Below are 17,150 nucleotides of genomic sequence, written 5' to 3'. Positions count from 1 at the left end.
GGATTTATTAGGGAAAGGCTGGGTTAAGGCAACAGCAGAAAAGCTTCAAGCCCTGTGTTTAATTATGCTTCGTCCTGCTCATGCTATTAATAATACTTGTATTTCTCATCAATAGAGCATGTTCTTATGTAACTTATGAGCTGCAACTAACTGGTCACAAGTGTCATATCCTAATGCAGAAGGTATTTCTCCGTGTTATGCTGCTTAAATATTTTTCTCCTTTTTAAATATTCCTTAACCTGCCGATCCCAAATTACAGTGAAAAGTAATCCATAACATATCATAACTTAAAAACTATGAAGGTCTGTAGAAGTGTTTTTTCACAGAACAATTTCTAGACAGTCAAGGGTTTTAAACTCTCCTTTTATTGTATAGATTTCTTCTTACTTTACAAATAATTATATGCACTGATACAAATGTTCCTTCACAGAAGGTACATTTCTTTTTTTTTAAAAAAGGGCTAGGGTGTCATCCAAAATAAGCCGTTTATTGTTCATTAATATAAAATGTATTCATATTTCTAGGAGGTGTCATATCCAAACCACTGTTCATCCAAATTTCTTGCATGATCTGCTCCCTGCGCTCTATCCTTTCAGCCAGTTCCGCAGCTTCTGTTGAATTATAACCTGAGTAAGAAGGTCTGTAAAGTCCCACTATCTCATCCCTGATGTCCGAATCAGAGGAATCCTCCTCCTCCTCCTCCTCATTTTCACTGTTCTCGTACACTCCATCACTTTCTTGCACTAACTGATCCTTCTTTTTGTGCAATTTCTGGAAGTCACTTGAGCACGACACACGGATCACCAAAGCACACAGTGTGAAGATTAACCCCACACAAACGCTGGACACAAACAGGAGAGCAGCTCTTTCAAGGTGATCTGAAATCAGAAAGCCAGTACTTAAACACTTCACAAACTGCCAAAACCTAGGTACAAAAAAAGTCCACTTCCATTTTGAAGTGCCCTGCATTGTGGAGCCATAATGGTGGGGTGAGCTTCGGGAGACTGGGGGTGAGGAGAGGCTTTTTCTGTCACTCACCAAAACCACCTTGCACTTGCAGTCTGAACACTGCCATCTCTGCCTCTTCAAATTACAGTGCAAAAACCCCAGCCTCTTAATAGCATCTCGTTATTAGCATCTTACTAGCATTCTCAACCAGATGCCAGAGGCATACCCCTGGGTTTTTATTTTCCAGCCACCCTGCCAAAACAGGCCTTACCCTTATGAAGAGGGGGCATGGGAAGAGCAACTCTGGGCTCCACAGAGCCATGGCAGCATCTCCGGGTCAGGCTGGGCAGGGAGCATTTTTCTTCCTTGACACAGTCCAAGATCACTTCTCAGTATAGCAACAAGTGAGACAGATGTGGAAACAGCCTTTCTCAATGGGCTGTAAAATCCAGCCCTGGCTGTTTGAGGTGCTGCTAGGAGGTCTCAAGGGTGGTGGGGTCAGGGGGTTTGGGGAGAGCTGCTGGGGGCAGCCAGGTACTGCTGGCAAGGACAGACTGTCTCGCTGTGCCAGCAGGCTGTGGCCACCCTTCGTGCTCCTTGCAAAGGCTGTGAGATGATGCTCAACAGCTGGGTGGTTCTTGGCATTTTCTAGAAAAGCAGCAATCTTAGCTCCAGAATTGCTTCTCAGCACCAGCATTTGCTCACTTCCAAAATTCATGACTTCTTCTGTGCTGTTAAGAGATCTGGTATCACAGATTAATTTGCCTGAACAAAGTCTGCCTTAGTGCTGCTAAGTCACAAGACTTGCCACGTCCCACACCAGAGATGGCTGGCTTTGGGCTGCTTGTTTGTTTTGCTGCTCCTCGATGATCCTTGTATGTATGCAAACCAACATTTCCAAAAACGGATGTCTCTAGCGCTGCTCCTAGATCAGGACCAGGTTTTCAAAAACACTGAGCAACCAACAGTCCCCATTGAAAATATTCATTAACAAATATCTTAGCTGCAGTCACTAAACGAGTTTGGATCCTTCAAGATGGAAAATATTCTATAAATAGCAATTATGCTGCGATTGCCCCATCCACAGGACTGCAATTTTGTTGTAATAATATCGTTACTATAAACAGGGGATTACCAGTTGTGACCTTCTGAGGTGATCTTCCCTTTTCCCAAAATGCCATGATCTAATGAACCAAACAATCTCAGCCTCATTTTCCTACCTCTAATGTATGCAAATGTAGCCAAGGAGTTGCTAACAATAATTCCATCTTTCTTTGGAAGTCTTGATTCCTTTGGATCAAGGTCGACACCTGTGACACGAGAAGGTAAAGCAAATTCAATCATATCATAGATGATGAAGCTACTAAACTGATATTTACCCAATAACTTTTAAACTAACAAGGCCACCTGAAACAGAGGCAGGCCAGCACTGTGTCATAGGAGCCTTGCAGAACATTAGCCCAAAAGACGGTTGACATATAAAATAAATATTGAAATAAAGTATAAATAACGAAGTATTGAAAATACGGAATATCTAGAAAATGGAAAATTAATTTAAAATAATCTATTCTTTTAATCAATGAAACCCATTGTCTACTCCCATTGAGGTTTCTGAAACAGTTTTACTTCGTTAAACTTCACAGCTCTCAAAAGGACTCCCCAGCCCAGTCACTGCAGTACACTCCCGTTATTGATCACAGCAAATATGCACTAGCCACATCATTAATTTTGTTGCCTTTAAGAAGAGCACGTGTTGGTGTAACTCCTGACAGTTAGACTCCGCCCTGAAACAACCGCAATTTCACTTTTACTTTTCCGACAGTTCAAAGTTAATAGACAACATGCTGGTTACGGGCAGGTCCGGGCAGGCCACTTGTTTCGTAGCGTTGCTGTGACAGCAGGACAGTGCTTGCACCAGTCCTGTCCTGCTCCCAGCCCATCACGCTGCCCTCTGGGGGGAAGGGCAGCTGTTTCAGCACGGTTTCCGTTACCTCATCCCACCTCCCTCAGACCGAGCTCTGCAGTGGGAAAACGTCCTATTTCAATCAAAAGACAGCAGCAAACTGTATGGTTTTTGATGGCACGTACCATCATTCTGTTTGACGGAAGACTTGCTATCAGTGACCACGGGGTTGACAGCCGTGAGGATAAATTTAGGAACTGAAAAGATGAAAGAAAATATACTGTTAGTTTTAGGAACCAGACCCTCGGTTAGTCACCAATCCCACTGCTAACTCTGAGTTTATTAACTGGGTTTCTGACGGTGGCATCAAAGGGATCGGAGGGGGTGGCTGTGTCCAGAGTCAGCGCGGGCAGGCGCCAGCCCTGCCAGAGTGCAAGCCCAGCCCCGACACTGCAGCCAGCCTGAGCCTCCTCGGCGGCCCGGAGATGCTCCATCGCGCCCAAAGGCCGGGAACGACTGCAGAGGTGGTGCATGGTGCTTATCCTCGCTGTACCAGCCCCGGCCGGGGCTGCGGCCGCTGCCTGCTGTGTCGCCTTGACTTTTAGGAACTGAGTTATACTCTAACCCTGATGGCTGGCAAATGCCTCAGGAGAGGCTGTGCCCGGTTATATGCCCTCCTCCTGCCACCACCACCCACAGACCTGGCGCACCGCGAAGCACAGCACCAGGATGCTGTGGCATAGGACAGTGGCAAAGAGCACGCTGCTCACAGGGTAGCACTGGGAGGGAGGAAAAGGAGGTGGGAAAGGAAAGAAAGTAACTGGGAAGAAGACCGAAAGCGATTTGTTTATTCCTATTCAACACCACTTATTCTGAGTCTCTGTAGCAACTTGAAGGACTACATATCTACGTTTTTCATTAAAGTTTATTAGTGTCCAGAGGAGAGCAACCAAGATGGTGAAAGGTCTCAAGGTCAAGACTTACGAGGAGTGACTGAGGTCATCCGGTTTGTTCAACTTGGAAAAGAAAAGGCTGAGGGGTGACCTCATCACAGCCTCCAACTTCCTCAAGGAGGGCAGCAGAAGGGAAGGTGCTGATCTCCTCTCTCTGGTGACCAACAACAGGACGCGAGGAAATGCAATGAAGCTGCATCAGGGGAAGTTCAGCTTGGACCTTAGGGAAAGGTTCTCCACTGAGAGGGTGGTCGGTCACTGGAATGGGCTCCCCAGGGAAGTAGTCATGGCATGAAGCTTGTCAAGAGTTCAAGGAGCATCTGGACAATGCTCTTAGTCACATGGTGTAATTTTAAGTAGTCCTGCAAAGAGCAGGGAGTTGACTCAAGATCCTTATGGATTTTTTCCAATTTGAGATATTCTATGATTCTGTGAAGGTGGGGTGAGCAGGGAAGGGAGATAAGGGCAACTGTGGCAGGAAGAGCAAGCCTGAGGGATGGGACACACAGGCAGAGACCCAGTGATTTTCACCTAAAGAACAGTGAAACACCAAAGGAGACAGGCAATACTGCAATTTCTTGCTAGGGACTAGTAAGGGCAGCTCTGGACCTGTGACTGGAGTCACACACCAGCCTGTACGGAGCTCCAGGAACATCAGTGCAGCTGCAAACAGTATGGGGACCTGCCCCTTGTTTTCCGACCCCTTGTTTTCCACCCCACAAGGGGTGTGCCAACCAGTGGATAGGAGACAATATTGGCCTATACATACAGGATTAACTGGGCTACAGTCAGATGCTAAACTGCATCTAGATACTGGGTTTGGATGAGTGTAATTCACTGTAAGTCTCGGAGAAACATTTAAAGTCTTGCGTGATATCCTCTGCAAAGCCTCTGAGATAAATGGTCACCAAGAAGGAAGGTGCACAGACTAGGAAGAGATGCACTGGGTGGGAGTGGGTTGCATCCTTCACATTTCATTAATTTTTTTCCCTTGATAAATTTTCCCACCCTTCTTAAAATAATTAAAAGAGCTAAAAGCAGATGCATCATGCAGACATTGAGAGTTCACATATTCTGTGTTAGATGAATGAGCCCTTCAGATACCCAGATCTTGGCACCTGTTCCCTGTACTATGTGAAGGCAGATTGACTGATTTTCAGACTGATGTGAAGCAGGGAAAAAAAGGAAGAAATTTCAAGTATGAAGCTCACCTCTATCCCACACAGAAACATATGCCAATAAATAGTGCTCAGGAAAGTTAAACGGAACAGAGGAGAATGAGGTTTGCAGCTTAGCATAGTTTTCATCTGAAAAATAATTAATAATAACACTTCTTTCTGAGCAGAACTTTTCTTTATGTGTGGGCTCAAAGTCATAGCTGTTTCCTTTCCTGATGAAGGAATTTTTTGGGGACTTTTAACTTCTGTTTGCAATAGAAGGCCAAGAGAGATAGGGGACAATGAGCTCATTTCTATTTTGGCTTGCACCTCATTGTAATTCTTAACAGTTTGCCAGCAGCAAAATATTTTTGCTGGTGCATGAGGCAGACAGTGAGCAGGTTGGTTTGTTCTCAGGCTGCACTCTGAATTTGCAGGCCTGGCTGGTATGAACAATGTGCATGTGTTATGAACAACATCCTGGGAGGACGCACTGTCCCTTGCACCTTTGCATGACCTGAAGCTCCTGTCACATGGCCTGGTGCCCAGGTCAGGGTTCCTTCACTTGTGCTGATGTTGCTCCTGCTCCCCTCTCAGGGGGGACTTCCCAGAGCTTTGCTTGCTACAGGACTGAATCCTTTCCCCATGGCTTCCCATAGGGTTTGAACAGCTGTTTAACATGCTATTCAAATACCTGTTGTAGGAGGATGCTTAATTCAAAATGTCATGGACAAAAAAAAAGCTCCTGACTGCTTGCATCATTAGTTTTCATTATGACTCCATTTCAAACACAAGGACTTTAGCCAGGATAGCCTGCATCAGGTCGATGAACAGCATAACTGGTACTAGCATGAGCATTTTTTATCAAGATAGTCACATCTATACCACAACTTGTGCCAGCACTGCTTTGTCAAGTAGGGTGGGAGTCAGTCACCTACCACAAGTTGCCCAAGGCAGCCCACAGACAGCCTCTGAATGGCATCCAGGGAGTGCAGATACAATGAAGGGGATCAGGAGCTGTGTTTCCTGAGAGAGGTTCCTGAAGTCCAGCCTCCGTGACAGCCAGGAGGTGTCACCTTGTGCAGACACGAGATGATGCGGAGCAGGTAATCGGGGGCACTGAGACCACAAGAAACCAGCACCCCCAGGCTCCTGCTTAAGTTTTTTACTAGCAGGAATCAACTGCAAAAATAAAAATGCAGCCAGACACACTAGCCCTAAATGGTTGCTGACCACTGAGGTGGGGACTATGATTTTTTTCACATTCCTGACCACGATGCAAATACTTTCAAGTATGGCACAGTCCTCAGAGAAAGTGGTCTGCTCTGTCATGCTCCTGTCATTTCAGGGGGAGGTCTGTTTACCTATCTTGGGAAGCATCAGGTTAGCAGGGATCTTCTAGTGAGGGGAAAGAATGTAAAATATTGTTTTGGAATATGCTCAAATTCTTCCCATGTTCACTAGATGATTGTAAAATAATTGGACCTGCAAATCATTGGCTAATGCTTCAGATTGCACAGCTTGGTGGGATCTGGCAGAAGAAAACAGTCTTCAAAATGTGCCAGCAGCACACAAGAACACTATTTATTACCCACGTGTTTTTGCAAAATGACTTCAGTAAGTAACACAATGCAAAACCTCACTGTAAACAAACTTATGCTGGTTTTCTAGTACATAGATGCGCAATAAAGTACAATCTGTTGTAATTATCCTTACTCTAATTAAAGAGAATTCCATTAACTCATTCATGAAGTTACTACAGCATGAAGGCAACTCCACAATAATATAACATAGTGCAAAGGCAGAGCTCCAGCTCTCTTCAACAACATAAAGCTGAATTACTGCAATGCCTCCCACCTGACAACTAACTCACGGGAACACTGGAAAAGAAAATCTCTCATGCCAGCAAGGAAGCAGCCGGGGCTCATTTTCCTCTGATCTTCAGGTACACGGTGATCTGGTAATCAATCCTACACTGCTGTTCGCAAAAGCACGTCTCAGATAACCTGTGCCCTTTGACCACTACTCACTAGAGATGCAGCGAAAGGACTCTGTGGTATGTCCCCATGGAGCTACTGCTGTGACTCCCTGCAGAGCAGAAAGAGCCAGAAAGGAGCAGGGCTGGCAGCTTTCCAAGCAGTGCACAGTAAGCAGAGCGGTAACTTGGTGAAAAAGCTTTTACGCATCCTCTGGTTGAAGCAGAGACGTGTGAGAGACGATCACCCCTGACCCTCATACTTCCACCCCACAGCTAGTCAGCAGCAGCAAGCAGAGCATGAGGAAATCTGTTCAAGGCTTAAGAAATGCACAGCCATTCCTAAAAATGTGCAATACCACAATAAGGCACTACGCTGAAGTCCTGCAACCACTTTTCTCTCACCTTCATTGATATTCCACTTTACTGCCCCGTGACCTTTGCTTTTGAGAAAAAGAATTGTAGGGAATTCTGCTTTCCCCTGATGTAAATGTATTAGTCTATGGTAAAGAATATGGAAAACTCTTCCCTCTTGTCTGAGGAACGGGCTGAAGTAGGCTTCAGTCCTGCAAAGGATGTATAACCACAGACCTTTACTTTTAGTGAGACTTTGCCCATGAGGAAGGAAATCCTTCTGTAAGGCCGAAGGCTGTAGGTATGCTCATGTGAATCAGATTTCAGGACTGGGCTTGTACACAGTGCTTCAATTATGCTGGACTGCTTTACCTGCACTGATGGCAGGCAATGCCAGGTTATTTTTCCTAGCTCTGCTGCAGGTGAATTCTGTAGAACAGATTCCTATTATGACAGTATTTCTCAAAATACTAAACCACATACTTGAAATTGTATTGTCAATTGCATTTTATAGAAAAAAACCAACCTTAATGCCTGAGTTAACATTAGGTGCAGCTCTGCCCATGGGATTGTTCACATATTCTGGTTGTTCTTGTATTCCTATGTTAAAAGGACGGGGAGATTTAGGAAGCCTCTGTGTTCATGCATGTGTGTATCTCCCCATGTGTGCACCATTTGGCATTGTTTTTCTGTACAAGCAGAATGAGGTCTTTAAAGCGATCGTGCATTTGGTCTTACCACATGCATAGCTGACGTTAAGGTATTTTGTCACTCCAGGTAGGCACGGACTTCCAAAATCCTGGCTAGTGACAATGATCTTGCATCTCTGTTTCCCATAACACCTTTTTGATAAAACTTCTAGCGCCGTGTAAGACAAACAGTCTGAAAGAAAAATACAATAAATAAACAACACCGGTGTTATCAGAAATGATAGCTGCTATATGCATGACTAGAGATACAAATTTGCTATTGATTTCAATTATATTTGCCTAAGCAGGATTTCAGAATTAAATATCGAGACTTGTCAATGCAAGGAAGTCAGCTGCAATGAAAATATGAACTTGCAGCAAGCTACCTCGTGCTCTTTCAGGTGCACACTAAGGTTGCAGTTAAAATTCATGTCAAGCTCTGAACAGGTGCCCAGTATAAGACCTCTATGTTCCCTTCAGGATCACTTGGAAAAAAAAAAAGCACGTCCAAATAGCTGTCCATTTATTCCATCTCAAGATGAGTGTGCAAATGAAGGGAGATTCAGTGCTGTTTGCAGGTCCCTGGGCTATCGAGATGGATGATTTGACTGGATGCCTAATTTCAGTTCAAGCCAGGTGAGAGCAATTTGTGTGTGATGCAATAGCTAGGGCTACAGTGAAGTTTGGTGTAGCTTTTGATTTCTTATGCCTGTCACTGGTAGGAGCCATTCTGCCGTGGCAAAGAGGTCAAAATGGGCTCAATATTTAATCAGGAAAACATCTGGCTGCTTCCCATACCAAATTTCAGGCTGCTCTAGTAAGGCCGCCGCTGCAAGTCAAGTTTGCATGCTTAAAGCAACCTCAACAGCATCTACGTTGCACTGTCCTTCACGCCCTAATTACATGAAGCAACCCACATCATTTTCAGAGCAGCCTAACCCACCCCCGACTTTATGCAGGTGAAGAGAGTCCACATTGCTGAACCTCTCTCTCCCTGTGGACTGAGCAGAACAAGAAGAATGCACCACGTGTGAAAACTTGCCTTGCTAATATCTACACTTTGATTTGGGATTTCTTTGTTCAAGACATAGGCCTTCTACCACACTTACTAAAACAATAAAACTTGATTAGCATGATTTTACTCTGAAGCTGAAATTACTTGAGCGGGAAAGTGTACGTGTCAAACTTTCAAAGATCTGCTTTAAAAAAAGGAAGAATAGATGTGATTAAATTCCCAGTATCCACATGTGCTAAACTCCAAACCACAAAGCAAAAGCACCCCTTAGTTTTGGTTTCTAAACAGAAACTATGCAGAAATGACAAGTCTGGAGTAATACTTTTCTAAAGCTGTCTGCTTCCAGTCAGCGTTACCTCATGCATTTTAGGACCTTCTGTGTATGATTGGTATTTCTTACTCTAGTCTCCCAAGGCAGGGACACTCCAGAGCTCTAAAAACATACCTCTCTAGGCATTAAAACAGTCCTCCTTCCTGTAATAAAGACATCTGGTCACCTTCCAACTGCTGAGGCTCATTTGTGCCCCTTAAGCGGAAGGAGAAACAGTGCTTGCGAAGACTCCAAAGGTTCCCCAAATCGGTCTTGTTTGAAAAGAAAGAGGAGGCTTGAGACTGGAGTTCTTGACAAGGAAGACTGCCATTTAGTATATGAAAATGGAGCAGATCTGTGATTTTTAGAGTTAAACCCCTGACAGAAGCACTACATAAGTCATATACTTGAGTGAAGCTCATCGGGAGGTATTGGGCTGACCTGTTTGCCAAAGGGCTTGCAGGTTACCTTTGGACATGGATTTTTGGGAGAGCAACTCTTCCTCTGTGTTTTCAGAGACCTAAAGTCCTCATGCCTGTGTGTCTTGGGAGACTGCTGGGCAGGCAGAGAAGGCTGACCTAAAACATTGGGTAGTTCTGATTAAGTAATTCAGATGTTTCCCTCCCTGGTGATTTCAGATGAGTAAAGATATATTTGGGTGGACATTTTAGTCAGCCAAGTAGCTTATTTTGGCAAGTACAAAAAACCCTGAAGAATCATCAGGACGAATTACCAGATGATTCATAAATGAATGGACTGGGAGCACAACAACGATATAGCAACTGAATTATGTTTCTACAAAATTTCAGCTGTTGTGCTGATGTTTTCTACAAATTCAGTGATATGGTGAGTACATGTTTCATTTTGCCTTTGGTAAATGTTTGTTCATGTTTCTGTAGAAGTTAATAGTTCTTTATCATCTATATTCATGTTGGATTTGGCTCCTCTACCTGAGGAATCAGTCGTCATATGCCTACAGGCTCTTGGCAGGCGAGTTTTTGGAGAACTTCCCAAAGCTTGCCTGGTGTCACAGGTGAGTAAATGCAAACCAAGGCTGGCTTGCTTCTGCAGGACACCACAGATGTTAACTGGAAAGGCCTATAACAAAACCCCCCTATTTAACAGCTTCCTGTGGTCTAACAACATTTTGGCTTTTAGTGATTCAGTCAAAAAATGTTCAGTTTTTTTCTCTCTGGATTATATGTGTCCTTGCTATCTCCCCACTAGCTCTTCCAGCAGCTACAATGCCAGCTGAGCAATGATTTCAGCTTGGAAGAATTCTGTGTATTTTGTACCGAAGGCCACTTTTTCAATGTCTGCAACTTCATCTGTACAATCTCCCACAAGCAGACATTACAGAAGTGTGTCTACACTGAAGTCAGAGGAATCTGTGTGTGCTCAGGGGATGCTGAAGCTAGTTGCATCCAGACTTGCTTGGGGTCTAACAGCAATCCAGCTACAGCAACGCAGAGCTGGCGCTAGGAATAACTTATCCTCCTTCTGGTCCTTATGGTACCTTATTGCAGTACCTGAACAAGGAGAGGATTCAGTCAGTGCCGCGTTTTGAGTAAATGAGTGAATGGTCCCACTGAACGGTCCCAAAGAAATCACCGATCAGGAGATGAACATAAATATGCAATATGCCTTCTTTCTGATTGTCTAAGTAACGTCTGAGCTACACACATGTTCCTGGGGCTTGCTAAATTGGTACCATACGTTTAACATCAACTGCCTTTTGAAAGGCACGTTCCCAGCATGCTAGAAGGCTGGTGGCATCCAGCAGAAAAGGCAGCAATGTGTGACTGGGAAAACACTCATTCTTCATGCCTTTCTCCCAAAGTTGCCTGTTACACACCAAGACTCTCGGTGGATCTTTTGAAACAGACACTTACATGGATGGCATGGAGATACGGGTGTCAAGAAGAGGTTCTTAATGCAGTAATAAACTATCAAATCTGACTGCAACTATTTAACAGTTAGGAGTAGAGAGCCTTGTTTCTGGAGGAAAGGCTTTCAGCTGCCTGATTAGCTTTGTTTAGGAAAGTTTTGGCATGCAAATGATATGCCATAAATCATGCAGGCTTTAATGAGAAGCAATTTGTCTTCTGGTTTCTTAAAGCTTCTCTCAATTCAGACAAGAGGAGCTTTCCCTCCCTTTCTTTCCACCCTGCCACCCAAGACCTGCAGGTGATGGAGCAGCCAGAGCCGTCCTGAGCATCTTGTGCCAAGCTCTGGCAATAGCATCCTGTCACATCCTCTCCAAACGTTACTAATTGCCGTCTTCTCCCACATCACTATGCACAGGGTGAGCCTCAAGAATGTGGTGGGTAAGGGGATGTGTCTCAAATGTAGATCCGCATGACATGAAAAGTAACATGCTGGTGAAGGACCAGGGCACCCAAAAAAAAAACCCCTTCACAATTTGTCACTCCAATACCGGAGCCCAGTTGCTTCTTGCTTTCATCCCAAGCTGCTGGCTTACACTGCTTTACGCTTTCTGGGCTGTGCCTCCCTGCAAAAGAATAAGGAGCTTGCTTTTAAAATCAACTGAAAGCAAAGATTTCACACTACCAAATCGGGATGGCTTGTGCTTTGTGGAGCCCATATTATCAGCTCTGGGGATAAGAACTGACAAGGGGAAACTATGGCATTCTGAGCAAGCTAAGGCTGCAGATTCCTAAACAAAGTTACCATAATAGCATGGTAATTTATGCAAGAGCATGGCACACAGGGTCCAGCCTATGCATCAGAAAAGGGTCATTTGAACCGCTGATTCTAGCAAAAACACACAATATGATCAGCAGGACTTACTGAAAGTGTTGCTGATACCTTTATATTCCGGGTCCAAGTATTGTCAGTAAACAAGGCAGTATGATACACTAAAAATACTACTCACTGCTAGCACAAGCCATTCCTTGGAAGTGAAGACAGCACCCGGGCTTTCTGAAAAGCTGCACCCTCTCTCTCCCTCTGCAGTGCTTGTTGCGATGCCCTTGTAAGCCTGCATGAGATTAGCCCATTGCTTGGTTTTATTTACTAGCGTCTCTTGAGTTCAGAATTCAGTTTGTATGTATTTTGGACAAAAAAAACCCAAACCAAACCAAACCAACCTGGTCTTTCTCTCCTTCTTGCACATGCATATGCACAGAGCAGGGGATTCATCTGCCAGCACAAATACAGAGGGCAAGAGACAAGTGGAACCCCATGCTGGCTGGCAGCAGCAGGAACCAGATTCCCTCTGCTTGAATGCTCATTGCTTTGTTTTGCACCATTTGGGTACACATGTACCTGCATGTACACAAGCAGGACAGGAGTTCTTAGGCTTATTTTTTAGACTTGAGTGCCAACGGTACTTTTCCAAACAGTTCAAAAATCTAAGCTAGAAAAAATTATACACCAGAACCCCCCTGTATTCCTAGGTAAGAAAACATTAATGGATGAAGTGATGTGTGTCTGAGTATGGTTGAAGCAAACTTCAAACATCTGCTCAGCCAAATGTGACTTTGCCTGTTCATCTCAGCAGAAAGTTAACTGGACTCTAAAAACGGTGGCTGCTCGCTTCTTCCCTTCAAACATTTGCTTCTCATCCTGCCACTGCTTTAAACACGTTCTCTTTCTAGGGAGCTTTGTCTTGACAAGATTTGTTGGGGCAGAGGTTGCAATAGCTCTTACTGGCACTTTTTGGGGCCCAAAACACCTGCTAAGCTTCGCAGTTTTCTCAGGCTGACATGGACAAGGAACTTTTCCTATCATATCTGCAACCAGAGGCAGTTGACTCTGAGTTGACACAGAGTTGACTCTGCAGTTTTGCAGTGGAAGCAAAATCCAACAATTTTATCCTTACTTTTGTACCCATAAAATTCAGTTGACTGTTGTCTCCCACACCCAAAGTCGCAAGGCACTAGTGGCAGAAGCTGCAAAGGGAGACATGAACCTACCTCACAAGCTTGAGCCCTGGTCCTGCTACAGAACACTGCCGCTGCATCTGCCCTGCTCAAACCATCCCCCTGCCTTCACAGCCGGAGCACATTTGCTCTTTCATGGTGTCCCTGTATGAGGTCCTATCCTGTGTTAATAAAATAACTGTTCTGCAGCCTCAAGTTTCCTCCATTCAGGAGCCTGCCACTTGCACAACTGCCTACAGGGCCTGTGTTTGACCCAGTTACCTAGTAAATATATGCTAAACAGATGATGCTCAGGAATGGAAGGGCATACCCAGGCCTTCAAACAGTGACACCTGCAGTGTAGAAAGGACTTAATCACCTTCTCTGTACAAGCTCAGAGCTACAAGCTTTCTTCTTCCCACAGCAGAGGATTGGGCTCAAGTGTTCCTGGTATTGACTAAGTGGTCTTTGAAGTGTCTGTGCTTCAATATCCAGCATTTCCTAAATTTTGGCCAACATACATGGTTAGTGTTTTATGGCACCTAGAAGTCTATAGCTAGCACGAACCTAATAACTTGAGTGTGTAAGCATTTCCAGATCTACCTATAGCCACCTGTACCTTTACATCACTTACATCTGCTCTCAAGAGACTTACACACAGGACTGGCTCACACTATGAGTATACTACATCTCTTAGTAAGAGAAAGCAACCAAAAGCTTTTCAGTCACTCTCAGTGAGTAATAGATGTAAGACCTCTGAATTATCCACAATATTGATTAAAAAAAAAAGAAAAGAAAAGAAAAGGAATCACAGTAGCACAAAATGCTGTTACACAACAAAATCATGACGCCTTGTTGGGCTGGAAGGAACCTAAAGGATTTTGGAAATCTATGTGCTTTGCTAACATCCTTTCTTCTTAGCTGAATGCCATTCCACTGGGAGGAGATTAGGACAAAACCCAGCCCCAGGGCATGTCATGCCGGTGCAAACTGTGATGAGAGTGCCTGAATTCTCCACTTCTCTCAGCCTCCCAAAAGTGGGAACAGGTGAAAGAGAGGGCTATGCTGAAAAGGACCCTACCTTCCAGCAATGAAGACATGCAATTCAGGGCTCTGCTGGTCATTAGTGCTCAGGGGAATGCACATCTGGCCAGCCAGTGCATATCCAGGTGAAATTTCTGGGAAGGACATTTTAGTGTTCTAGCTTGCAAGTTGCAGCTAGACGCAACCCACTACCAAGCCTTCTTTCAAGTACTTTCATGTATTAACAAGAGTAATTTACTACCTGAGAAGTGTTTGCTGACCTGAATCTTCCTTGTATTCTCTATGGTAACCTGTTTGGGCAGTAAGTTTTCCTCTTTCCTCACACACATGTTAGTACAAATATAGAGAATATGCCAGAATAGGCAACAACTGAAACAGCAACAAACTGCTACGGTTTCCTGCTTTGGTGCTGGGCACAACAGATTCCTCTAAGCAGAACCATCTGCTACAAAACCGTACCCAAAAAAAGTTTTAGTTTTCTTGGGATGTTTTTGATAATCTTAGTAAAACAGGGAGGTTACCTTCTGTAAATTCTGTACAATCCTAACAGTGCCAGTCATTTGAACAGCTGCAGAAGCAGGACACTGCTTGGAGTTTTTTTTATTTTCCTGCAATGATCCAGAGATCTTATAATGGAAATAATTCCCTGTGCTTCAATTAACTCTGTCACTTATGGTAGGAGCTTACTTTGCAGAAGAAACTTTTCCTGAAGGCAAAATATCCTAAAATGCCTGGAGACAAGATTTTACACACTGTTCCTTGAAGTGGGCAACGGTGACCGCTCATTGGAATGAACAGCCCTCACGACAAGTCAGTGAACAAGAACTGAGACATGTAAAAATACTACATTTCACTTGGAAGCTGAAAGTGATAAAAAGCAGGAAACATGTTTTATAGCTATCTTACATGGAAGTTTCACATTCTTTGACAAATCCTCCCACTCCCCCAAGCTGCAATGAGCAAGATGAGTTGTTCTAAATGCAGCTTTTTGTTTCTGCTCATTTTTAAGAAAAGCAAGAAACATTCTGAAATGAAAGGTGCAAGTCACACATATAATTAGGTATCAGTCTTGGGACTGAAGTAGTGCTGTATAGCTATGGTACACATTAGAGAGCTTCTTGTACTCAGTAGTTCAAATCTTTACCCTGACTCAAATCTTCTCTATCTGAATCAGAACAAGGACTTGAATGTATGTTTCCTCATAACCCATCCTGTGTGGGCTTTTCAGTTAGCTTTGTCTCGTGCTAAAGCCGTTCCATTGCCTAGGATAAGCAAGACTTAACCCGACCAGAGGACAACTCTACTGTAAAGGCTTTATCTAGCAGGCATGACACCATGATGCCACTGCTCTTCTTCCACCTTTGTATGGAAAATGGCACCTAACTTACATTATTAAACTGGCTCAGAAAACTAGTTCCAAGAGGAGGCAGTCATGCTAAATGTTGAGCTGAGCCTCAGGATCCTACAAGTGCTCCAAGGCCACACAGATATCACAAATACCAGAGATGGATTTATATATTCTATTTCCTGTACAGGGAAGAGACTTTATGCTAAGGAAATATTACATCTTCCTGTGTCCCCTTTGAAGCAGAGCTCTGAAAATCTGCCAGCTGATTTCATAAGACTCTTCACAGAAAAGTGATAGTTAGGAATACATCTGTCTCAGTTCAAAGCTGCTGTTTCTCATTAATTGCTTATCAGCTATATTACATGTAACATGATGTCACCAAGCTCCAGAGAAGTATCTAATTAATTCAATACCCAGTACTCCTAGCAGGACCATATGAAGTATAGATAGATGTAAAACTCTTGAGCTCAACAGAGGATTCCTATACTTGTCATTAGGACCTACAGATGACTTCTCTTCTGCACGGTACAAAAAAACACCTCACAGTTTCCCTGTGATGCAGTGAAAGAAACAGAAAGGCTTAAGCACTGCCTTTAGGCTGAGATGCGCAAACATGGGTAGAAACCACAATGGATGTGTGCTGAAGCAGATTTAGCTTTTGGTGCAAACATACACAAGTATGTGTGCTCTCAATTCAGGAATGAAGAGCAGTGGAACTAAGTTTTCCAAATTGTCGCAAATCGTTAAAATCACATTGACATTCAAATTACCATTGCTCCCTGACAGAAAGGTACACAGACATTTAAAAAGTCTAACCATGCACCCACTCACATCTGTGTGTGCCTAAATAACCACATGAATAAGATTTAAGCTTGAGATGCACAGATCTGGAGTCAATTGGATTTGGCTCCTAAATGCTAAGTCTTTTGTGGTAACTGAACGTGTACTCCCAAGCCACATAGATGCTTTTGAAAATTATACTCACTGCAGAGGGTTACTTGTACCAGGCAGGAAGAGGCCAAGCACTTTAATTAAGTAACAGGAAATCTATACAAGGATCTGCCTTCTGTAGATCTACCTTGTGTTTGTCTCAGGTTTTATGCTCTCTCCTATTACCACAGTTTTAGGTTGCTTTATAGAAAACAAAACCCACACCAGACAGGGTGTTGCTCCAGAGGTGCTGGTGTGCAGAGGCCACAGCAGAGAGTTTGATACTGTTGCAAATTCTTTTTCTATTTATACTGGGAAACTTCATCCAGTTGGAAGGGTTTGCAGTATTCTACTATGAACTGTAAGTGCTGACATTAGAGACAAGTGAGTGATCTCCAGGGGTGAATGAAGTGCAAGAAGTATGATGGCAGCTCTTCTCAATCAATTTAGCTATCCCTGCTCTGCCTTGTGTCATACACTACCACCACCCTCATGAAGGGTATATAGCTCTGTCAGAAACCCGTTAAAATGTTTCCTCCTTAGAACAGATAGGCAGAAATATGCTAAATTGTTTCCTCCACAGAACAGATAGGCGCAAGTCTGTGTGAAGGACCACACAAGATAGCCAGTGTGAAACATA

General features: G+C 43.8%; 1 protein-coding gene across 4 annotated transcripts in view; it reads right to left on the bottom strand.

The window, feature by feature from the left end:
* Positions 1-345: 345 nt before the first annotated feature.
* The window catches only part of EVA1C (eva-1 homolog C), a 40,609-nt gene continuing 23,804 nt past the window's right edge, over positions 346-17,150 (bottom strand). For all 4 annotated transcript variants that reach the window (XM_055702487.1, XM_055702486.1, XM_027804387.2 and 1 more), the window contains 4 exons: positions 8,029-8,172; positions 3,037-3,108; positions 2,169-2,258; positions 346-878 (listed from right to left, as the gene is read on the bottom strand). In XM_055702487.1, the coding sequence (XP_055558462.1) occupies positions 487-878; positions 2,169-2,258; positions 3,037-3,108; positions 8,029-8,172 (698 nt within the window). In that variant the 3' untranslated portion in view covers positions 346-486. The remainder of the gene's footprint in view (positions 879-2,168; positions 2,259-3,036; positions 3,109-8,028; positions 8,173-17,150) is intronic.

This window comes from Falco cherrug, chromosome 2 (genome assembly GCF_023634085.1).
Source record: "Falco cherrug isolate bFalChe1 chromosome 2, bFalChe1.pri, whole genome shotgun sequence".
NCBI classification, from domain to species: Eukaryota; Metazoa; Chordata; class Aves; order Falconiformes; family Falconidae; genus Falco; species Falco cherrug.
The sequence above is the reverse complement of the archived record's forward strand: the minus strand, read 5'-3'. Positions and strand labels throughout refer to the sequence as shown.